The sequence below is a fragment of the Phoxinus phoxinus genome, assembly GCF_949152265.1.
Source record: "Phoxinus phoxinus genome assembly, chromosome: 7".
NCBI lineage: Eukaryota > Metazoa > Chordata > Actinopteri > Cypriniformes > Leuciscidae > Phoxinus > Phoxinus phoxinus.
Window position 1 is genome coordinate 5,152,140 of NC_136882.1, and position 25,696 is coordinate 5,177,835.

General features: G+C 38.6%; 2 protein-coding genes across 3 annotated transcripts in view; both read left to right on the forward strand.

The window, feature by feature from the left end:
• Positions 1-489: 489 nt before the first annotated feature.
• Positions 490-12,979, forward strand: rap2aa (RAP2A, member of RAS oncogene family a). Its single transcript, XM_079618087.1, has 2 exons — positions 490-1,211; positions 9,378-12,979. Exons 1-2 carry the CDS (start codon positions 898-900, stop codon positions 9,613-9,615), a joined length of 552 nt encoding a protein of 183 aa, XP_079474213.1. The 5' UTR covers positions 490-897; the 3' UTR covers positions 9,616-12,979.
• An 8,047-nt stretch (positions 12,980-21,026) lies between these two features.
• LOC307001632 (FERM, ARHGEF and pleckstrin domain-containing protein 1) overlaps positions 21,027-25,696 on the forward strand; it is a 53,580-nt gene continuing 48,910 nt past the window's right edge. For both annotated transcript variants that reach the window (XM_079618376.1, XM_079618377.1), the window contains exons 1-2: positions 21,027-21,170; positions 23,929-24,116. In XM_079618376.1, coding sequence (XP_079474502.1) covers positions 23,946-24,116 — 171 coding nt within the window. In that variant the 5' untranslated portion in view covers positions 21,027-21,170; positions 23,929-23,945. The remainder of the gene's footprint in view (positions 21,171-23,928; positions 24,117-25,696) is intronic.

The window sequence follows — 25,696 nt, forward strand, 5'->3', positions numbered from 1 at the left end:
ATTATAATAAAATAAAGAGTAGGCGAATGCAGTTAGTGTGGGACATCAAGACATTCAATTAAATTCAATTTGTATTTATATAGCGCCATTACAACAACCAGAAAGGTGCACAAGACGATTTCCATAAAACATGTATATAAAAATTACAAGTTAAAACCAATTTAACAGTAAAAACAAAATAGATACAGTAGCACACCGACTAAAAACAAAATAAGGGATTAGGCCTATGTGTTGAAAGACTGAATAGAAACGTCTTCAACTGCGATATCTAACAGGTTAAAAACACTAAACACAGTTATGATCTAATCTATGCAAAGTGTTGAGAAATTTGCTCTTGTGAATTAAAAACGTGCAATGCAAAACAAGGCTACCCCTAAAATCCAAGGAGCAGGAGATGACCTAATTACGCCATAGTGTAAAAGAATCGGTGAGTCGTTCTTGAACCGGTTCGATCGAACGAACTGTTCAAAAGAACCGGTTCGCCTCCACGAGTCGGACCTCACAAGAGCGGCGCGTCGGAGGCTCGGGATCCCCACCCGTGAGCATGGCGCTGTGCTAGAGTATTAATGAAGACCGGAGAGAGCAGACACAGACGGGAAAAACGAATACGCGCCCCAAGTGAACGGATTCTAACGGACTGTGTTTCAATCCGCCGATACCGGAGGCAGTCAGCTGAGTTTCTCCACGCAGTCTTCGTTTACTTCTATAGGATGGTGAGCTGAGCGGATGAGAAGCGCAAGTTATTGCCGAGAGCCCGTATTCAAGCGTCCCCCGTTGTGAACGATGCCCGCGATCATGAAGCGCTGCTGCGGGAAGCTCAAGGCTCGTTTAAACGCCCTAGACATGAGCATCAGTGCCGTCGTGTGAGTGTATTTGGCTTGTTCGATCTGTTCAGAGATGCGCGAGTATAAAGTGGTGGTCCTCGGGAGCGGCGGGGTCGGTAAATCCGCCCTCACCGTGCAGTTCGTCACCGGGACGTTTATTGAGAAGTACGACCCGACCATCGAGGATTTCTACCGTAAGGAGATCGAGGTGGACTCGTCTCCGTCGGTTCTGGAGATCCTGGACACGGCAGGCACGGAGCAGTTCGCGTCCATGCGGGACCTGTACATCAAAAACGGACAGGGCTTCATTCTGGTCTACAGTCTGGTGAACCAGCAGAGCTTTCAGGACATCAAACCCATGAGAGACCAGATCATCCGAGTCAAGAGGTCAGATATGAGGCCTTTGCTTTTGATGACATGTCGTTTCTAGTGCGTATTATATTAAAGTGCATATGATATTAAAATATGTAATAAGTTGCATGCATGTGTAACGGTGTAGTGTGATCTCTTCTGGAGTGTTGTTGGGCCTTACAGGCCTGTTGCTGGAGCATTGATGTGTTTGATCCAACTGCTGTCTGCATGAAAGATTCATGTATAAGTGATGCCATGCACTTCACAAAGGAACAAACCATAGGCTATATGTGTTTAGCAAACATTGTAATGATTTAGTGATGAATATGCAAACAAATTAGAGTTTGTGCATGGTGGTATAGAAAGTGTGTGAAATTAAAATAGCAGTGTTATCACTGGCTTTTAGTCCATGTATGTGCGTTTTGAGGAATGCACATGTACTTCGAAGAGTTGACAATATTAGCTTTTAGCAGATACACACTTTTAACTCCTGGCGAAGCAGGATGAAATGCTGATGATTCATCTTGCACTCAGGGGCGTACTCTATATGTGTCCAATCAGATCCCGTCTAGAGTGAGACAATCCCTCCCATAATAACGCAGAAGTGGAGAACAACTAAGTCAGAAAAGCATTTGAGAAACCCATGAAAAATTGTGTTTATTTATTTTATATCATGATACTGAACTCATGATACAATATTAATGCGATACTCCAAGACATATGGTAAAAGGTTAACAAAAATATACTGTTGTTTAAAATGCTAAATTTGGTATTACATTGGGTGTGGAAATGAATAGGCTTGGACTTGGACTTAACCAAATGCACAGGACAATGGTGACATCAGAAAGATTCAGAAACTAAAAATACAAAATTATTTTAGATGAATATGCTTGGACTTAGGGCTGTAAACGATTAATCGCGATTAATCAAATTCAAGATAAAAGTTTGTGTTTACATAATATGTGTGTGTATTGTGTATAATTATTTTGTATACTGTATATACTGTAAATACACACACATGCATGTACTGTATATAGGCCTATTTAAGAAAAATGTGTTATTTATATATAAAATAGTTATATTTATATATAATATAAATCATATAAAAATATATATGCATTATATAAATGCAAATATTTCTCAAATATATACATGTGTGTGTATTTATATATACGAAATAATTATACACAATACACACACATAGCCTATATTATGTAAACACAAACTTTTATTTTGGATTCGATTAATCGCGATTAATCGTTTACAGCCTTACTTGGACTGACTAGATATATTTAATAATGTAGGCCACTTTTTACTGGTAACATAGCACATTTCATACACTATGGCAATTCAAAGTGCTTTACAGAAATGAATTAAAATTATCTCAAAATTAAGCAAGGAAAATGAAAACTGTTATAAAGGAAATTAGAAGAGATATATGATACAGTTATAAAATTAATTAGTAGAGTAAAAAGATGATACAAGCTCATCTGGCAGAACACCGGCGTATCATATTTTTCACAACTCCAAGTTTTTCTCTGAGATTTTCCCGTGTGCTTGAGTGTGTGTGTGGCGCACCTAAGAAATCGATTGGACGTCTCCAATAGACCCGATTTCCCCCTAAAATCGTACAGGAGGAGGTCTAGGACTCACGGGTTAACCTCGGTCCAGTGGCAAAATGTGGTTCCAGTGGTTCGGCCGACCATGGCAAAATGTTCTCGGCATGACCCAAAAAAATCTATTAAGACCAGTTACATTAGAATAGGCTAATATCAAAAATTATTAGCATTATTATATCGGCCTCAACTTTTTTGAGTATCCTCAGAGCATGGTGCCGAAGACACATACCAAGTTTCATAACATTGCTCAAATTCGTTGGTAAAATATGGCATTTTATGACAAAATTCTAAATAGCTGATGCCCAATATGATCGATATGGGAAAATTGGGTATCACTCGACTTGACGTGCTGCACCGAATCTAACGAGATCAGTTTTTAGTTTTTTGTCAAAACCATTCAGAAGTTATAAGCAATAACTTTTTTCATATCTCCTGACCACCAGGTGGCACTGTTCCGAAACTGTGCAGGTCGCCTCAGGTCATAGTTGTCATAACACACACCAAGTTTGGTCAGAATACACTAAAGTGTTGCGGAGATATAGCCTCACGTTAATTTTGGCGTGCTCTTCACCAAATTTGTTCACGCGTTATTTGGGAACGGTTTGACTAATCAACTTGAATTCCATAAGCTTTTTTTGGCCAGATCTGAAGATGATCTGGTTAAATTTTTGTGAAAATCAGAGAAACAGCCTAGGAGGAGTTTGAGAAAATATGAAAATTTAGTTTCTAGCCCTTACAGTCCAAATGATATTAGCATAAACATGAGTGCAACTTTGGACAGTTGGTGGCGCTACAGGGATTGAGCTGGAGACTCCAAATTGGATAGGATGACAGTTCAGACTGTCCTCTATCTGTGTGCCAAATTTAATAACTTTCCCGCAAGCAGTTCTATGGGCTGCCAATGCCATAGACTTCCAAGAGTGGAAGAAGCGGAATAATAATAATATAGGAACGGCAATGGATACAATAGTGCCTACGCACCTTCGGTTCTTGGCCTCTGATGAAAGGATTGGCTGGAAATGCTCATGTAACTCACACTCCCACAGTCTCACACTCAAGCTGAACCAGAAATATATACAGACCTGCAAACAACATCATCTCTAGCACACATTCCCACGCAAATAATATAGATCTGCACTCTCGCGCAGATGCCTCTCAGAAAATATTGAATAATTGAATGGCATAAATGTTTAACACAGTAGAAGCGATGCATAATGAGGTAGAGATAGCGGGAATAAGAGATGTCTGTCTGTCACAGCGCTGTTTGTTCTTGAAGAAGGACAAGAGCGATCTCAGAAGAAGAGGGTTTAGTGCCATTTAAATATTTAACAGAAATGAATGACTAAAACAAATGGTTTTAAAAAGCAAGTGTCAATGTTGTTATTACTTGGCATGTAACTCATCCCGCGCGAACTGCAAATTCAGTGATACTTCAGATAATGCAGCTTGTTGATGAGAAGTGAAGTGTGCTTTACTTTGCTTGCTGGATAATAAAACCAGCATGATATTTATAGACCATAACTGTGGAGATTTGGAGGCTGGCTGGCCCGTATAACGCCCTGGATAATGGATACTGCCCACAACACCCAAGATTTGCGGTGGCCAGCAAAACACACATTTTCTTCAAATAATTTAAAAATGGTTATTATGTGTAGCCCATCCATACAGACGTCATGTGACCCCTGTGTTTTGGTCATGCCACCCACAAATGGTGAGAATCAAGGGCCATATATGCCGTCATTCTGGAAGTACTTTTAAACGGATGGCATTAGTGGTTTGCTAATAACAGGGAGTGTGTGTAAGGGGCGTGGCTTCAGTAACCCCACCCTCCTCAAGCCATGGGCCGCTGCATGGTTAGTGGTTGTGGGTAAAAGACATTCCTTTGCCTTAAGGGGAAAGCTGAACAATGCAGTTCCTGGAGCTATTTTATAATGTCTGCCCTGAGGAGAAAAAAAGGAGACTAATCATAATGATAGATTCTGATAGAGATGACCGGGTTCCCACGGGTCCTTGAAATCCTTGAAAGTTTGTGAATCTGGAAAAAAAAAGGAAAGTTTTTGAAAATAAACATGCACAGGTCTTTGAAAGTGCTTGAATTTATTTTGTACGAAAAATTCCATATTATTCCCTCAAGTCCGGTAATGTGTTATTTCGCCAACACTTCGTGGCCTATGCATACTAGCTTGCTTGATTTACGTTAGTTACGCGCATTTACACGTTGTGTTTTCGTACGAAACTACTACGACGGCATGTCAACGTTTCATGCTAAAGTTAATATCAGATCACTTTAGAATACAGTATGTAGGATGTACCGAATATTCTTCAGTTTTATTCACAGAAATATGACAAATAGAATATCAAATCTGTCATATGGCCAAAAATCTTTTTGATCTCATATGGCCAAAAATCTCAAAAAAGCTTTTTTTGCATAGTTGAGTTTGACACATAAAAAACTGCAACAATGTAGCCTATCTTACAAGGTAACACGATGTAACCTTGCTCTCACTTGAAATCTGTCCCCACATTAAGTCCTTGAATATGAGGGTATTGGACCTGGAAAGTCCTTGAAAGGTCCTTGAATTTGAAGTTAACCAAGGTGTGGGAGTTGAGATAATTAAGCAAAAGTACTACAGTTTGGCCTTGCACGTCTTATTGCCTTTATTAAAGCAGGGCTATGCAGTTTTGGTAATTTCTTCGCTGTATTGTCGCTTTTTGCTTGCAGGTTTCTCTATAGAGCTCCCCCTACAGCTTCGGAATAGATATTTGACAAGACTGTCGTAAAAACTAGTTGGCGACTCTCAGATACCAAAGCTAGTAGATCAACGAAATCAGAGCAGACGGGACATTCTTTACAGCGTCTTCTTCATTCGGGTTCGAACAGCGTGAGGGAGCGCAATAATGACATAATTTTAGCTGATTTTTTTTGGCGTAAAGCAATTCGTTACATCGCGAGACCTGATATCACGCGATACTTCCTGACGCGCCGGCCCACCGGCTCAAAGTTGCAAGTGTGTTTTTTCCGCTCACATGCGATAGGGGAGTGCGAGACGACCACCATTCAACCCGAAAAAAGTCATATAACCATTCCAATGACTCCGAAGCTGTTCAGTTAAGGTAAAAAACCTGCATAGTTCACCTTTAAACATGGTAACAATATTAGACACATTTTCAATAAAACAGTATTTCATGAAGTAGGCTATTCGTTGGGTCATTAGCTGCATTTACATGTATCCGTCACCCTAATATTCTGTTTGTAATCAGACAAGTAGCACAGTTGGAATAAAAAAGTCACATGTAACCACGCCAGTCGGAATGAATTTGCCAAATATGATTGAAATTTAATTCGGGTTACAGGGCTGGTTTAAACTTTGTATAATCCATTTGATAGGACATGTTGATCAGGTTGAACCAAAACAGGAAACCTTTCATCAAAGTTATATATGAATTTTAAACAATACTCGTTCTTGTCTTAGGACAACTTTCATGAATTTTTTTGATCCACTTTAAATGTTGACTACTGTAGACCACACTGAACCTTTTCTCTGAGAGTGAACTAGAACTCATGTGGATTCATTGGTAAAAAAAAGTGTAAAACCATGTTAATAACCGAGTTATGGAAATTATTTTGATATATTCTTACTCCTAGTTTCTGTAAATTAAAGGTTTGAAAATATGCAGCTTTGTATTAGAAATACTGTGTTGGACAATGGAGGGCCTTGAGTCAAAAAGTTTGACCACCCTTAGCTTCACATCAGACGGGTGAACAAGTGTTGTGTGTTATAGCTGGTAATGTACTGTGTACTTCAGCAGAGTTAACACACTTAAGTGCACTTTGCAATAGAGTGGTGCAATTATGACGGTTGTCCTACAAACCGACAGTTCGCATCACTGGTTCCCTCTAGAGAAACCCAAGAGGATTTTCCCATAGGCTTTTGGATTTTTGCGAAAAAGCTCTGTGTTCAGCTAAAGTTTTTTCACAGATGAACACAACTTTATTGAATTTTGAAGCCTAAATGCAGTCGCCAGAAGTAAAAAGCTAGAGGTAGGATATAGCGAACTACACCACGGTCCCACGAATGCGACGTCACCATCACTAACTCTTTCAGTTTCTATCTAAAGTCATTTCCCCAGAACGTTTGAGTTAAAATAGTTTATAAGAGCACAAAAGAAAGCGGACTGAGTTTGATGAAGTTGAATCTCCTCGACAGACTCTGTAGTCACATTAAGACACTTGTAGCAACTGCCTTTTCAAGACACGTAACCGCTTCAAAAAGTCACGAGTGGGGTAATACTGGTGTATTTTATGTCGTGGAATAAAACGTGAAAGTGTCTTGAGCCTTATTTCAGCCATTTAACCAAAACCATATTCAAAAAAATAGAAGTGCCAAAATGCTGTCATAACATCACCAATCTATGATGTCAAATTAAACGTTTAATTTTAAAGTACATCTCAAATCATTGTTTTAATAATCTTTTCTCAAATTATTCTGTTAAAGGTGCAGTGTGTGATTTTTAGCGGCATCTAGTGGTGAGGTTTGCGAATTGCAAACAGAAAGTCACTTACGGCCTATCCCTCCCTTTTCAAACTGGAAGCAGAAGCTACGGTGGCCGACGTAACCAGCACATTTCTCTCCACATAGCAAACACACAACACAGCGAGGGAGAAGATTAGTGAAAGTTCAGCTGGCTAATATGAGCTGTTATGCTGTAGGCTAACGTTAGTGTTTTACGGTCAATCGTACTAATCAGCTGATCGTCTCACGAACGTAACCAGCACATTTATCCCCACATAGCAAAGCCACAACACAGCGAGGGAGAAGAACTAAGTTACATGAAACAATATAATTACATATTTTACACCACTGACAAGGGAAAAGCCACTTCTCACGGTGTCTATGGCTAGCTTCTAGGTAATGCACATTATGAAACAACAGTTTTCATTTGCATTGTTAAAGTTGGAATACCTATCCAGCAGAAAACAGGACACTTCGGCGTCGCTTTGAAAGCCTTTTTCCCTCATAAGACCCTTCCATCTGTGAAAAGCCACACACACCTTCGTTTCTCCCTTATTTTTCTATACAATATCTGTGGTCATTTATTCTCGCGGTATTCTGCGGCGTCTTTTTCTGCTGCTTCTCATTCAAGTTAGTGACGAATCGCGCGCTGTGTGTTCACTGTCGGCTACGGTAGAAACATGACTTCACAATATGTCGATCTTCATTTAAGGGGGTGCCCGCGCTTATGTAGATATAAATTACTCATTCTAATGTAATAAAAATTAGAGGTCGACCGATAGTGCATTTTACCGATAAAGATAGCTAGGTTGGGCCATACTTGCCGATAACCGATTAATGAACCGATAGTTTTTAAAATTGATACTGGATAAAAACAAACATAACACTCCAAGTAAAACAGTGCTGAACTTTATTATAAAAATAATAAAACTGTATTGAACCATGAAAACATGCTAAATGAAATGATATAAATGTGAATAAATATTTAAGTCAATAAAAGACATTCATTCAAACTGAAACAAAAAGTAATACTCTAAATAACAAATAAAACCAGTTACATTCAAAATGTAACTATTTAACAGTTCTTTTCAAGCCAACTTAATTAATAAAAAAGTAACAAAATTTGTATTAAAGTGAAGATGAAAAAAATAAATAACCGAAATCGAATGCTTTTCTGATTCGTTTATGTTTCTGTCGGCTGTATGAACATATCAGTTTGCTTACGTCTCTAGCTTTAAATATGCAACTTCTCTGCATATTTAATGCATAAAAGTGACCAGCTGGATATGAACTAATGCAAATAGAGGTAACAATTGTGACATTAAACATTCGGGTCGGACTTACGTTTATGTTTGTCAGTGTTTTAACCGCTTGAGGTACTACTAATGTTAGCGTCCTCTCAGCCTCGAAGGCAAACAAGCATACTGTTGTGCTGTTCTTTCTCTACTAATGCAGCATTTAGTCAACAAATTAATCACTTTATAATGATATGACAAAATGTACTGTATACATACATTTGAGCTGTCGGTGCTTTAAACGCGCATCTGATGTCAGCGCTCTCCACGCAGCATGTGCTCTCAGTGCAGCACGCAGAATCACGTGTCGAAATAAACAACACGAGGCGATAGTTTTTATTACACCTCTAGAGGCCGCTCTTGTACTGCATCATGCCAGCAGACCCTTCTCAGCTCTGACACTGTGTAATGAATGACAGCGCGCGCTTCTCAGCCGCTCCAGCAATGGACGCAACCAGGAAAAACTATCGGTATATATTTTTGCCGATAACGATAGTTCCACCAGTCAACTATCGGTGCCGATTAATCGGCAAAACCGATGAATCGGTCGACCTCTAAATAAAAACATAACGGTTCATTAAGTAAGGTCTTTATACACCACTGAAAACATAGTTATGGATCTTATATTGCATTTCTGTCAATAGATCCTCAGAAATACTACACATTGCACCTTTAAAGTATGTCGTTTCTGTGCTCTTTAAAAAATTCTGCAGGTTTTTCCCAAGGTTTGCGTCGGCTGGTTTGGCATTAACGCTGTGTGTGTGTGTGTTGCAGGTATGAGAAGGTGCCAGTGATCCTGGTGGGGAATAAGGTGGATCTGGAGAGCGAGCGGGAGGTGTCTGTGATGGAGGGCCAGGCGCTGGCGGAGGAGTGGGGCTGTCCCTTCATCGAGACCTCTGCCAAGAGCAAGACTATGGTGGACGAACTCTTTGCCGAGATCGTTCGGCAGATGGACTACGCGGCACAGCCGGATAAAGACGACCCGTGCTGCTCCTCCTGCAATATACAATAACCCAACACACACACACAACTCACATTACAGTAGCTTTGATAGACCTTCTAGTGTCGGCCGTTTCCCATCGTTCTCTATGTACAGACTCTTGAGGATTTTTTGTCACTTTAAACTCTGACTGACTCAACCACAGGAAGTGCACTTGCCTTAGGTTTCACGTTTCCTGTCGAGCAGGATCCTTCAGTGGAGAGGAGTTGGACTTTTATGTTCTTGGTCTTATGGTATTGATGATTTTATTTGAATTTGTCACCAGGTCAGAAAGCGAGCGAGAGAGCGAACAAGAGGGTTCTTAGCTCATATGCTTCTTATAGCCATATGATAATTTATTGATGACTTTCTTATTGTACATTGCTTAAGGAAATCGATTAAAATCATCAGTTTCTCTTGTGTTTCATTCAGAGGTAGAAAAAAAGTCAGGTGACTTCAGCTTTGTTCCAAAACCTGGTTAGATGCCTAGTTAAAGCCAAAGTATTCTACTTTTTACGTAACCGTATTACTCCGGACGCTCACTTCACACTCGCTCCACCTTAAATCTCTTTGCACTAATTCGTTTTTCACCCAAGGTGGCGACGTTGACCTGCCCCGCTGTTTTACAGTCGAAAAGAAAGCGATAAATAAAACCAAACTTCTGGAGATGACAACAACAATAGAGTACAAGGACATTTTTACCTGTCAAAACTTCTGGAGAGAAATTGGGAACTTTTTAGTGCGCGTATATCGAGCGCCTGTGCAGTATCGAATACTTTCAAAAGGCTGTGCGTTCAGCAAATGTATACTTTGTGCTTAATGGTGTGTCCTCCTGGGAAGTCATGCTTATGACATCAGGAGGTTCAAGTCACTTTTGTCAGAGCAAGATGGCCTTCTCTTCAGTGACTCCACAAGGTTTTTAAACTTGTAAAAACGAAGCGTTTCGAAGCGAAACAAGAAAAAAAACGAAGAACAAAGAATGCACTTGTGCGTTCAGCTCGTAAATGCGATCTTTCCGCCATAACTTGAACACACCACGAAATCACAAAACTGGTCTCTTTAGATTCGGTGCATGTCAAGTCGAATGATGTCCAATTTTCCCATATCGGCCATTTTGGGCGTTGGCCTTATTGAATTTTGTCGTAAAATCCTATATTTTACGAATGCATTGGTGTATCGTTATGAAACTTGGTATGTGTCTTCGCCACCATCCTCTGAAAGTACTCTAAGTTTTTGGGCAGCGCCACCTTGTGAACAAAAGTTATAATGAAATTTCCAAAAATGCTGATAACTATTGATTTATTTAGCCTTTTGTAAAGAAATTTAATAACTTAATAAATCTTAAAATATTTTTTTGGGTCATGTTGAGACCATAGATGCCAATTTTGCCATAGTTAGTTGAACTTCCTGTCCGCCTTTTTGATTTTCTTTAAAAAGCTACTTTTTCGAACTCCTCCTAGACCGTTTGTCTGATTTTCACCAAAATCGAGTCGCATCATCTTCAGACCATGCCGGCAAAAAGTTATGGATTTTGTGTGGATAGACAAAACCGTTTTCATATACCGCATCAACAAATTTGATGGCATGGTGCCAAAACGAGGCTGTATCTCTGCTATGCTTTGGCATATTGAGAATATACTCGTGCGTTCAAGTCGTAAATACGATCTTTCCGTCATAAAGCTCCCTAAGGCAACATAAAAGCACGTTTTCCTTGCATTACCAGAATGCATTGCGAATGTGTTCTACTGTATGAAGAACAAATCTTCCAAGACAGTGAATGAGATTCAAAATATACTTGTGTCTATTTTTTGTAATATGTGTGTTCTATGTGTTTTTTTTATGCATTGCACACGCAAGTAGAGTGTCATGCTATTAGCTTAGCAACATGCTAATGCCAAACACTCCAAATCCAAGTGTACGCTTCACATTTTTCAGAAATTCTGGCGATTATTTGTTTATTTAAATCTAGTTTAACAAGTTTATCCACATGCACGGGTGAAAGTGGCTCCTCAGTCTGAAAACAATATGGCCGCCAAAGATAACGGTGTGCTAAGTTTCTTGCATTGCTTTCTGTTGGCAAAAAATCGCAAATAGATTTTTTTATCCCCCAAAATCGTTCAGCCACCCAGTGTTAATACGACCACCATGATTTTGTTGATCTTTGAACAACATTCTTGTCTGACAATTTAGTCTTAACCCTATCCGTACCCCTAAACCGAACCCTAGCCATAACTTATCCCTAAAATCAGAGGGAAATAATAAGTGAAAAACACTGATGTAGAGTAGTTGTGAACCTAAACTTGACATAAACTGTAAACCTGTCCCTCAAATCTGATTGGTTGATTGGAATGTTGTTCTTGGTGAAATCCCATTCATCCAATGCCTATGTAGAGATTTCCAGATCCGTCACGATGAGGTTGTTTTGCAGTTTTTCGGAAACATTTTGGAACAGAGCTGTGGTCTTTATGCTGCTTCCATTCAAAGTCAGATGTTCAGAAGATGACGTAAGGAAACAATGACAACTGTCAGCTTTGCAGTGCAACAATTGGAAACAAAAAGTTTTTTTAGCAACCAAACTGGGGAGAATACACTATGCTTTACAACACTAACACGTGTTTGACTGGTATATCAACCCGGAGAGTCATTTATCTTGTTTTATACGTTTGCTAAACAACGTTTTATCATGCAGTGTTGGACTTTTTGTCTCCTTGATGCATTTTATTTGCCTGAATGTTGAATGTTTATCCGTGTAAATCCTGCTGACTGCATCGCGCACCTCAATCGTGAGTGAAATCCAACTTCAAGAGACTTCCTTCTGCACTTTTCCAAGTAGGAATGTAAACTCTCAGAGTTGAGAGGAATGCAGCATAAGTCCCGGTCACCGATTGGACGGGTCATAGGGTGGGGGACATCTGGACACACTCAACATTTCCTAATTTAGTGAAACTTGGTTTTCACTCCAAGAATCACATATGGCACTAGGACACGACTCTTTTCTGTCTCTTTCTATTGAACCACCGCTTTCTCACTCGTCTCTTCAGCATCTACTTCTCTTTCTGCACTCATTCTCCTTATTCCGCTGTGGTTGAATGGCTCATTGATGATGATGATGGTTATTGGTTGACTGTGTATACATTTGTACAGAGGTTGCCAGTTTTTCTTGGCTCCCTCCTGGCTGGGCTTGAGCTTCGATCTCAAGGCTGAACATATAGAGATTACGGAGATGGATGGATGTTGTGTGTGTGTGTGTCTGAGTGTATGTGTTTGAATAGAGAGCTCTGAGTCAGTATTGATTTTATATTTTTTTAATGTGGACATGTGCTCAACTCTTCTGAATGACTGAATGGTGACACTCTTTTTTTTTTTGTTTGGCACCTAAATAAAGTGCGTCCTACACTCACACACATTGCAGTGCTGTTTCTGTGTGTTTTCCATGTTTTAATACCTACACATGCACCAAACATACATATGCCCACTTTATAAATAAAGAACATGTGATAAGGACATGTTACATGTCAAAGGACAAAAGTGTGTCCTGCGCTTTGTGTGATGAAGTGCTGTTTGAAGATCTGCACACACACACACACACACACTCACACGACAGCTTCTGCTCTCCATCAGGCAGGTTTTGTTTATTTGATGGCTGTTTAATTGTTTGGTTGTGATAGATACAAGTTAGTTATGTAACATTTAGCAGATGCTTTGCATCTAAACTGACTTTAAGGGTTTACACGAAGACATGAATAGTACTTTTGAAAAATCTGTTTAAGTGACGTACATTCACATGAGATGAAGACAGTAGCCTAATAAAAGCTATTTTATTTTACATGGAGCAGGTCAACACACTGGGGGGAAATAAATGACTTAACTGACGGCACACAGTACATTTCTACAATAACATCTGTAATGGCTGTATTATTTTAACATTATATTGTTACACATCTGCTGGTTTGCTAAAAGGTCTAATATTACCCAAGATGATGATGCGGAGTTCAAACAGCTTTTTCACAAATAAGAATGTTTTAAAAAAAAAAAATAATAATTAATGCACTTATCAAAATAAGTCAATTTTTTTTGCTTGAATTACAAAAAAAAAAAAAAGAATACTCAACTTACGATCTCCAAAGGAGTGGAAAAATAATTAATAATTCTTTTTTTTTTTTACATAAATCCAAGTTAAAGGGGTGGTAAAATGCCCTTTTCACAAGATGTAAAATAAGTCTCCGATGTCCCCAGAGTGTGTGTGTGAAGTTTTACCTCAAAATACCCCACAGATATTTTATATAGCATGTTAAAATTGTCACTTTTCGAGGGTGAGCAAAAACGCGTTGTTTTGTGTCTGTCCCTTTAAATGCAAATGAGCTGCTGCTCCCGGCGCAAGGGGCGGAGCTTCAAGAGCTCGTGTCCTTTTACCTCACACACACACACACACACTGAACTTTTAAAAAACTTTTAGTCTTTTATGTTCAAAACAGAGTCAGACAATGATGGAGAGACTCAAGAAGAAGTGACAACATGTAGAAGCAACAGGACATTTCTGAATGGTTAGTTGATGAATTTATGAAGCTTATATGGAGTTAACTATTTTCTAGTCATTGATTAACATATTCTGTCCAGGATTCTGTCATGACAATCTGTAAATCGTGTTCAGGAGGCGGGGTTTATGTAAATTATAGGGTTGGTGATGTCACTAAAAGCAAATATCTCCCTTTGCTTTAAACTTTGAGCGTTGTAACTTTGTAGATGTTGTTTTTGCTCAAACAGCAACATTACACACTAACTACAGTTAGAAAAGTGAAATCATAATCAACCACCCCTTTAAATAAATGTTTTTCCTCCATAAAATCTGTCATCTTTTGGATGTTTGGATGTAGTTAAACACCCACAGATGTGGCAGAAAACATCTGGCTCATGTTTGCATTTTCTTCTGTCACTGGCCATAGTTTTAACCTTGAAATCAGGATGAGACATACAATAATGGCATACATGTAAAAATGGGCTGAGAGTTAAACAAATATGTGTTTCTTGCCTCAGATAAAGATGTGAATCACTAAGAAAGGTCAAGTCACCTTTATGACACGTTCAGGGCTGCTTTGTGGTCGTCTGATCTGGATCCGGCTGACTACAGTAACCTCGGTATAAACAGAAAGACTAATATTAGTGCGGATGCCATTCTTCTTATGATGTAATGAGTACATCAGGATGTGGAAAGTGTTCCCAGTTCCGGCTGACCTACTTTATGCAGCCTAACAATTCTTTAAAAATATGAATTTTAGAAATATGATGTGTTATGCTGTTAAAGATATGTGTTTTAATAGATTTAAGGCCAGATTTACTAACCTCTTGCGACAGTGCAAACCCTCTTTTGGCCTTAAATACGGTCAGGATTTACTAAAGACATTCCTGCACTTGATTTTGACATTATACATTTTATCAACTGGCCAGAATATAATATGTGACTATAATGTGCTAGGGCTCGCTCGAGTACTGAGAATATGAACCATTTAGTGCTTTGTAAAATAAATCTATACAATGTTTAATAGGCAGCCAATGCAGTGTTGACAGAACGGGGCTAATATGGTCATACTTCCTGGTTCTGGTAAGAACTCGAGCTGCTGCGTTTTGGACCAGCTGTAGTTTGTTTGTTAAGTGTGCAGGGCAACCACCCAGTAGAGCATTACAATAATCTAGCCTTGAGGTCATGAACGCATGAACTAATTGTTCTGCATTATTCATTGAGAGCATATGACGTAATTTAGATATATTTTTTAAGATGGAAGAAAGCGGTTTTACAGATACTAGACACATGACTTTCAAATGAAAGATTGGTATCAAAGAGCACACCCAGGTTCCTAACCGACGACGAAGACTTAACAGAGCAGCCATCAAGTGATAGACAGTATTCTTGGTAATTACTTGTTTTTATTTTGTTTTTTTATTTAGTAGTAGGAAATTACTAGTCATCCAATTTTTTATATCAGCTATGCATTCTGTTAATTTTATGAATTGGTAGGTTTCTTTAGGTTTTGAAGAAATATACAGCTGAGTATCGTCAGCATAACAGTGAAAGCTAATTCCATGTTTCCTAATGATATCTCCTAATGGTAGCATGTACAGAGTGAACAGCAGCGGTCCTAGTACTGAGCCTTGTGGTACGCCATACTGAACTTGTGATTGATAAGACATCTCTTCATTTACTGCTACAAACTGATAACGGTCAGATAAGTATGATTTAAACCATGCTAGTGCAATTCCACTAATGCCAACATGTTCAAGTCTATTTAAAATGATGTTGTGGTCAATGGTGTCAAATGCAGCACTAAGATCAAGTTACACTAATAGAGAGATACAACCACGATCGGATGATAAGAGCAAATCATTTGTGACTCTAACGAGAGCTGTCTCGGTACTATGGTACGGTCTAAATCCGGACTGAAAATCCTCGCAGATATCATTTCTTTGGTAACGCTTTAGATTACAGCCCGGAAAGTACTGTGTAATTAAGAGGAATTTACAGTGTAACTTTCTGTAATTATAGTGTGCCTATAAAGTACTTGCATGTAAGTATAAGGGAGCAATATGTAAAGTTTTGGGAATAAGGGGATAACAACCAGGATAATTAAACAAATATTTATACTGTAAGTATTATAGAACTAAGGGGTACTTATTCTACTATTATGATACAACTATCTTACATTTGGGAGCAATTTAGCGAGAACAGACACTGCGTAACTTTTTGAAATAATGGTGAACCAGTACATACTGTATAGCCTTTTTAGAAATTACAGGGTAGCCTACATATGCAAATACAATAAAAAATAAATAAATAAGAATATAGCAAAAGTGCAGATGTTTAAGTTTGGGCTAACATGTGTCAAGGCAAGAAAGCTAAGACTATTGCAATTTTTTTTAATAGCCTACTAGGAAATATATCTTGTTTGATGTGGTTATAGGGCAAGTGGTGCTTGTATAATAAATAAAGGTTTCCAAGTCAGTGATATAAGATTGTGTATGCATTTTTATTGTACTTACCCTGTAACTACATGGAACAATAGGGTAACAAGCACCACTTTAATTTACAGCCCGCAATGTCACATTTACCCTGTAACTACATGGAACAAGAGGGTAACAAGCACCACTACATGAAACAAGAGTATCTTTCCCTAATATTTAAGCAAAAGTTGCAAAAGTTTTCGTTTTCAGTGCACTTTTGTTAAAAATATGACTTTATAAATGCATAGATATGTACCCTGTAATTTTTAAAAAGGCTATACAGTATGTACTGGTTCACCATTATTTCAAAAAGGTATGCAGTGTCTGTTCTCGCTAAATTGCTCCCAAATGTAAGATTGTTATATCATAATAGTAGAATAAGTACCCCTTAGTTCTATAATACTTACAGTATAAATATTTGTTTAATTCTCCTGGTTGTTACCCCTTTATTCCTTAAACTTAAAATATTGTTCCCTTATACTTATATTGTAAGTACGTTATAGGTACACTATAATTACCGAAGGTTACGCTGTAAAATCGCTTTAATTACGCAGTACTTTCCGGGCTGTAATCTAAAGCGTTACCATTTCTTTCTAGAAAGGAACACAGTTGTGAGGATACTGCTTTTTCTAATATCTTTGACAGAAAAGGCAGATTCAAGATTGCGCTGACTAATTCTCTACGAACAAGTTGCGTTTTTTTAAATGAGAGGCTTAATAACAGCCAGCTTAAAAGTTTTCAGTACGTATCCTAATGACAAATATGAATGAATGATTTTTAGAAGAGGATTTATGACCTCTGGAAGACTCTCTTTCAATAGCTTAGTTGGTATAGTGTCTAACATACATGTATAGGCTACATATGAATACACATTCATCTGGGGTGTATAGAACGATGTCTGCGATACTAGATGTTTGCATGGTTATCATTTTCTCTCTGATATTATCAATCTTGCAATTAAAAAATTCAAGTCATTACTGCTGTGCTGTTTGGAAACCTCTGAAGTTGAAGCTTTATTTCTCATTAATTTAGCCACTGTTTGAAATAAATACCTAAGGTTGTATTTGTTCTCTTTCTAAGAGAAATGAAAAGTAAGCAGATCTACACTCTAAAAAATGCTGGGTTGTTTCAACCCAATTTTGGGTAAAATATGGACAAACCCAAACGTTGGGTTAAAAATGTAATGTAAAAATTTAACCCAATGGCTGGGTTTGTCCATATTTTACCCAAAATTGGGTTGAAACAACCCAGCATTTTTTAGAGTGTAGCTGTTTTTTAAGATGAAGGGATAATACAAAATCACACATAAATGGCAGGTAATACACTGAAATGTGACGCTTTTAAATAGACAGACAGAAATAGTATTTCCGTGTAAAAACATACTACAGTAGGCTACATTTAAAAAAATGCTGGGTTGTTTTAACCCAATTTTGGGTCAAATATGGACAAACCCAAAGTTGGATCAAAAATACAATGTAAAAATGTAACCCAATGGCTGGGTTTGTCCATATTTGACCCAAAATTGGGTTAAAACAACCCAGCATTTTTTAGAGTGTACTTTTTATTTGCACAAAAAAAAAAAAGAAGATCAGGAACCGTTTTTTTTCCAGAAGCTGTTCAACTGACCAATTATATGCTCTTCTACTGCGTGCAATAACATAGATAATATAGATTTTATATGCAACAATATTTGACTATTTATGTCCTAATATATTACTAATCATTGCACTGTTTTTATTCTTGCATCGTCTATTTTAGTTTTTGTTTTGTTATTGTGCTATTTATTGACGAAGCTGCTTAGACATACACTCTAGTTTATAATGTTTTACTGGTTAATGTTTTTATCTTGTGTTTTGACCGGGACCTTAGTGTCATTCCTCCATGTAAAAATGTGTATGGAATGACAATAAAAATACTTTTATAGTGTACTGAGGTTATGTAACAAAAGTTGAGAGATTTATCATTGCATACTTTGTGTATAGCCTACTATAAAATATATAGCACTCTATAAACAAAAATATAGAAGATGCACAGTTTATGATTCTGTATTCAGTGCACAACTGTAATGAGCGGAGGGAAGTCTGTGAACAACGAGCTGCTGTTTTCTTGAGTACATGTTTCCCTCTCTGCCACTTCTCACAGGAACGCACAGGACACATGGACACGGGGAATGGACACACGTCTCTTCGGAGGACTCCAGCTTGACACCTATTGCTGCTGGCTGCCATGGCAACACATGCTGCCAATTTCAAACTCTAATTTGCAGTGATTTGATTGGCCAAAAATAGTTTATGGGGGAAGACACAGACACACATCATCTATCAAGACGCTCACACACACTCCACGCACATCCTCAGCTGCTTGTCATCAGATAATACTGTGTCCTGTATACTGAAGGTGATCTACAGCACGCTTGTTGCGGGAACTCTCGATCAGCCTGGTTTATAAATGCCATAAAGACTCTTAACACAACACAGATTTCTGGCATCTCTCATGGCAACTCCTGGCGTACGTGTGCATCGCCCTGAAGGGTCCGTTTCATTTCATTTATTTATTTAATGTGGACATTTCCTGCTGACTACAGAATGTACATTATCTGACTTATAACCAAACAAATGGGTGGATGGATTTAAAATACATTATCGTTCATACATAAGTTGGGGTCAGTCGAAAATAAATACGTTTATTAAGCAATAAGGCTCATCAGATCATCATATTTTACTGACTTCTGAAGGATCATGTGACACTGAAGACTGGAGTAATGCTGCTGAAAATTCAGCTTTGATCACAGAAATAAATTACACTTTACTATATTCACATCAGCTGTTTTACAATAATTGTAATAATATTTAAGAATATAAATATTATAAATATATAAAATAATAATATAAAAATATTTCACTACTAACTTTACTGTATTTTTGATCAAATAAATACTGAATAGCCTAGAAGAGACCTGCTTCAAAAACATTAAATAATATCGACCCCAAACTTTTGAACGATAATTTATGAAATTATGTGATAATAATAGTGTGATTTAGTGTCAATTTACAAAAGTGTTTTACTGCAGACCAATCAGAATATAACAACATATTATCAACCTGTGATTTAAATGATTATTCTCTGACTACACAAACAGTTAATAGACTGACTTAACTATTGATGGTAATGCAAATATGAAATATTCACATTACAAGCAGTTTAACTAACTTTAGCACCAATTCACATTAAGATTATGACATAATAATTCAAAGCAGAACAGCTCAAGGATTGATCCATCAGCATTCATCCACATAAACAATAACTCACTGTATATGTTTTGAAGGCTCATGAACAGTAATAATTCTAATATGCAGGTGTCCAGTAAACCCAAAATATACAGCTTGAGTCATAAAAGAGGAATGAAGAGCTGAGAGACGGAAACAGGGTTGGGTACACATATATAAACTAATGTGTGTTAAGGATTAAATAAGCAGATTTTGGTGTTAAATTATTAAATGTACAAATATATATATTTTTTTTGAAAACTAAAGTTTAGCTAAAGCAGACAAAATGTCTTGGAATGAGAATTTAAAGAGTATTTTAATAGTCAATATCTTGCACAAAGATGTCATGGAGGAAACTGTCACTCAAGCAGAATTCTGCTTTCAATGTTTCAACTTACACTTAAGTACATCTTAATTTCATACTTCTATTGTCTTTGAAATATGGTTAAAGTAACTGCTGAATGTACTGGCAAGCATTTAGTAAACCAAAATATACTTTAATATAATTTCTATTTAAACGTGTATGTCATGAATTTAAATACACATCTGTTACGATGAAGTTGCAATTTAGTAGCTCTACATTTAAAATATGTTAACTTGAAATGTGTGGCATGACAGTGGCATGAACTGTGTTTTTAAATCAACGTGAGTCTCTCTTGGTTTTATTACCACTGCCTGTAGTTATTTTATGTGCTGGTGAGCCACAATTTTCCACCTTGGTGGACAATAAAGACAATACAATATACAATACAATACAATACAGTAGCTACAATACACTACTTTTTTTGTATTGGTTTTTTTTAAGGTTTTACTTTTTTTACTTTTATTTTTATATATTTATATTATTACAAAGTGCATTTTTTTAATTACCTTAGTGTGTCTCTTTATGAGGACACTTGTGACATTCAATATCATTAATATGATCTGCAAGGACGAAGTACGCTATTCGTGCATATTCGCACATTCAATATGCTACAATAAAGCAGACTTTTTCCACAAGTGTAGCAACTGATTAACTCGCCCGTAGAGTAGAGCTGATAGCTGGATAATGTAGTTCAGATAGTCACTGTTGGACAGCGTTACGCCTCTTCACCCCGCAGATGGCAGCACACGAGCGCGCATCTCATCTCTTCTCTTCTGGTGTGTGTTGTAGGCTATCTGTGCTGTTCTCCGTCCGTGTAAATCCCGTCTCTCCAGCATGGCGACTGAGAGGACGCGCGTATGCGGCATCTGAAGCGTCTCTCGGCGGCAGCAGAGCACGGCATCACCGCGGACACCAGCGCGTCTGTGGGAAAACGCACACTTCGACACGGTGGACTTATAATCGGGGTAAGCGTGTCGATTGTTCTACTCATATGCACAGTGCTCTGTGCTTGGAGGAGATTAAGGGGTAAATCTAGCCACAGATTTGAGCCTGAGAACTGCCGTGACATTGCTGGAGCTCCGGACCGTTATATCCTCATGACACGCGATCTGCCACAGGAGTCCATTCATTCACCTGATGAAGCCCAGTGCGAAAACCACATCGGGATTATATATTTCCCATAAAGACCTTGTATTATACGTCAATAGACCTGTCCTGTCTGCGCTTTGTTCAGTGCACACCGCTTTAACGCGCACGACGCGACGCGACCGGTGCGGTCTTCATTACAAGCGCGCGATAACGTTATATTTTGACTCGCTGCCACTTAATCTCCTCCGTTTTTGCATTTGTGCATTGCGTGCTATGAACTGTATTCAATATGATATGTGTTTAAATAGCGCACTCTGATCGTTCAATCAAAGCCAGCTCGTGGTTTCTGAATAGCATTTGATAGCAAATGATCTGTAACATAATTTCGCTATGTTAAAGTAGACACTGTAAAGTCAATTTATGATTTCAGTTAAAAATAATAGCGTTACACCTGATCCTGATTGGTCAGTGAACGCTATGAGATGACGTCTATCCTCGACGCGACGCGACAAGCGCGCATTATTAGAAGAACAGCGCGTCGCGGAAGAGCCATTCCGAGGTCTTTCCATTTGTATTCGAGATTTTATGTTTAAAGGCCACGAAAGGGAACTATAATGGTCAGCCTTTTAATTGTGGATTATATTAGTTATCAATGTAAACAAAGGTGAATGAAATCAGGGGATGAGGTCCACATGGGAAGCTCGAGAGACATTTCTCTGAGCGTTTAGATCTTCTCTATTTTCTTAATTGCGTTTTTTGTGTGTGTGTGTGTGTGTGTGTGTGTGTGTGTGTGTGTGTGTGTGTGTGTGTGTGTGTGTGTGTGTGTGTGTGTGTGTGTGTGTGTGTGTGAATTATAGCCTACTTCTCGATCTCATGATGTGTTCTGCATGTGGCAGCTTCATCCCAGCCAAACAAAAGACAGCAGTGTCTGAAGATGTGCTCAGATCATCACCACCGTTGATTTTTCCAGGGCTTTTGTGGCATTACTGAATGAATGGCATTTTTTTAAACACTACTGGCAAGGTATCGGCTGTGGAGTTGGTTTTCTCAGTCTGGCACTGGTCTGATCGTCCACCCTCCTCCGAGAGCAGAGCCGTGCTTTATTGCTTCTCCAGAAGATGTTTTACTGATAATAGACTATAAAACTACACAGCACAAATGATAGATCAACAGCCATCTTTATCAGAGGTCTGTTTTTACACTGCACCTTGAGTCATTAAAATCCCATTTCTTTTCTTTTCTTTGTCTTTTTGTTTTGTCTTGTCTACAAACCAGTGAATACTGAGTGTTTGCAAGGCTCTTTTGAAGATGACTTCTAATTGAGAATGAGGAGAGCCGGTCACAGATGGTCATCTGATCCACAGAGATCAGTGTTTGTTTTTCCATATCTTCCTCTGGCTTGTCTCTAACTCTCTCGGCTGCTCACTTTCTCTCTTCCGGTCTCGTTTTTTCTCACGTTGACCCCTGGTTTAGAAGTGATGACATCAGTGCTCTGGCATGTGTGATAAACAGTGAACTTGATGGGAGCAGAGAAGGAGAGATATGAGAAGCTGGATCTCTGGAAAACTGTAGGCTCGTTGTCTGATGAGAGCACGATAACATCAGACTGGTGTAACTTTCACACGACTGACATGTCAGGAAACATCACTTTACATTCACAAACTCTTAATTTAAACATTTGCATTATGCTTTCTCATATATTACCTTTCATTTAGTATGTAATCTAGATGTTTGTGAATGTAAAAGGTCTGCAAAGTTTCATCTGACCAATCAGAGCAGAGTAGACCAATCACAACAGACTGGGTCATCTGACCAATCAGAGCAGAGTAGACCAATCACAACAGACTGGGTCATCTGACCAATCAGAGCAGAGTAGATCAATCACAACAGACTGGGTCATCTGACCAATCAGAGCAGAGTAGATCAATCACAACAGACTGGGTCATCTGACCAATCAGAGCAGAGTAGACCAATCACAACAGACTGGGTCATCTGACCAATCAGAGCAGAGTAGACCAATCACAACAGACTGGGTCATCTAACCAATCAGAGCAGAGACCAATCAAAACAGACTGGGTCATCTAACCAATCAGAGCAGAGACCAATCACAACAGACTGGGTCATCTAACCAATCAGAGCAGAGACCAATCACAACAGACTGGGTCATCTAACCAATCAGATCAGAGTAGACCAATCACAACAGACTGGGTCATCTGACCAATCAGAGCAGAGTAGACCAATCACAACAGACTGGGTCATCTGACCAATCAGAGCAGAGTAGACCAATCACAGCAGACTGGGCCATCTGACCAATCAGAGCAGAGCAGCTCTCAGAGAGGCGGGGTTTAGAGCGACCGAAACCTTTATCGAACCGTTTCAGACACTGAGAGGAAAGAGCAGATGATGCAATGTGTGTATTATGAGAAAATTAAACTGTTTTTTTTTTACCTGATATTCATGTAAACCTGAGACTCCAAAAGAAAAGTATAAACCTTATAGAATAATGGAATTGGAACTTTATTAATATCCTTGAGGGGACATTTGGCCCCTACGCTGCTGATTGAAACACACTCAGTGTTAGTGCATCTCACATGTGTAAGTCAGACTATGGTGTGTGTGTGTGTGTGTGTGCAGGCTGAGTGAGGAAGACCATGGTGGAGCAGGGCCAGACGTCGCTGGCGGGGCAGAGGTTAGGGGCCCCGGAGACCCTGGGCATCAGCACGCTGGAGCCCGGACACAAGCCCCCTGCCATGCCCCCGGGACGCCTGATGCCCCTCAGGGTCCTGCTGCTGGACGACTCCCAGCAGATGTTCCACGTGTCCGTGAGTAGCCACACCAGTACACTCTGCTGCGGTGTTATGTCTGGACATGTGAGGACTGTTCAACCTGGACGTTCGGTCTGGTTCAGGCTAATGTTGAAGTAATGTAAAACGGCAGGTGGGCTGAATGAGGATGTGAATTCCCTCTCTGACAGTAGGTGGCGCTTGTTGAACTTTGGACAAAAAAGCTGAGTGTTATTGAGTGTTATTGAGTGTTATTGAGAGTTATTGAGAGTTATTGAGAGTTATTGAGTGTTATTGAGTGTTATTGAGTGTTATTGAGAGTTATTGAGTGTTATTGAGAGTTATTGAGTGTTATTGAGTGTTATTGAGTGTTATTGAGAGTTATTGAGTGTTATTGAGTGTTATTGAGAGTTATTGAGTGTTATTGAGGCCACATTTACACATAGCCGGGTATTTAGAGAAACGAATATTTCTCCCCCTCCGTTTTCAATAATAACATCGTGCACACAACCCGCATAAATACGCCGTCGAGCGCCTTTATAACTATGCTAAACCTATGGGCGGCAGTGTAGGGGGAAGGATAAAGCCATGCAAGCCAATCAGAATCCTCAGAATCGACAAGAGAGAACCTAAAACCCCGTTTCTCCCAGTTGACACGACAACATATAACCGGCGTTTTCAGAAATCTCCACTTTGGCCGGAGTTTTTAGAAATAATCGTTTTCTGGGATAAAAACGGCGTTTTCGTGTAAATGACAGGCCAAAACGCAGAGAAATGTCTGCGTTTTCCCATCGTGTAAACGGGGCCTGAGTGTTATTGAGTGTTATTGAGAGTTATTGAGTGTTATTGAGTGTTATTGAGAGTTATTGAGTGTTATTGAGAGTTATTGAGTGTTATTGAGTGTTATTGAGAGTTATTGAGTGTTATTGAGAGTTATTGAGTGTTATTGAGTGTTATTGAGTGTTATTGAGAGTTATTGAGTGTTATTGAGTGTTATTGAGTGTTATTGAGTGCATTGGTGCCGGACACCTTTTCAGCAAAATTGGTTCCGGAAGTATTTTTTGCTTTCATTTCTCGTATAGGGATTAAAAAAAGAAAAGAAAAAAGTTTAATTAAAGCATTATAAGCCAACTACGAGGTGAATCACAACATTACACATTTTGATTTAAAGCAAAACTAATATTTAGAAAAATGACAAAAGACAAAGGTACAAGCATTTAATTAATTAATCAATTTAAAATTATTGGACAGATATAAAACAATTCATTTAAAGTTGTTGATTATATCTATAGAAACAATATATTTAAAGTTTATTACGAAAATGTAAGGATTTTGAGAGCGAAATGCTCGATGTGTGATATACGGTGCTTCCCAGATAACAGGAATATGTTATAAGAACATTTTGCTAACATTCCCCATTAAGTTTTCTTGGTTCTATGAACGTAAATGTAACATTCTGTTTTAGAATTTTGCAAACATGTGGACTTTTGAATGTTCTCTGAACATTCTGAAACGAGCAGTATAGAAGTAAGGGATAATGTGAGGCGGTTGTTATAGCGTATACAACCTCGACGGGCTGATCAGGACCCGACGCGGAGCCTGAAGGGGTTGTGTTCGCG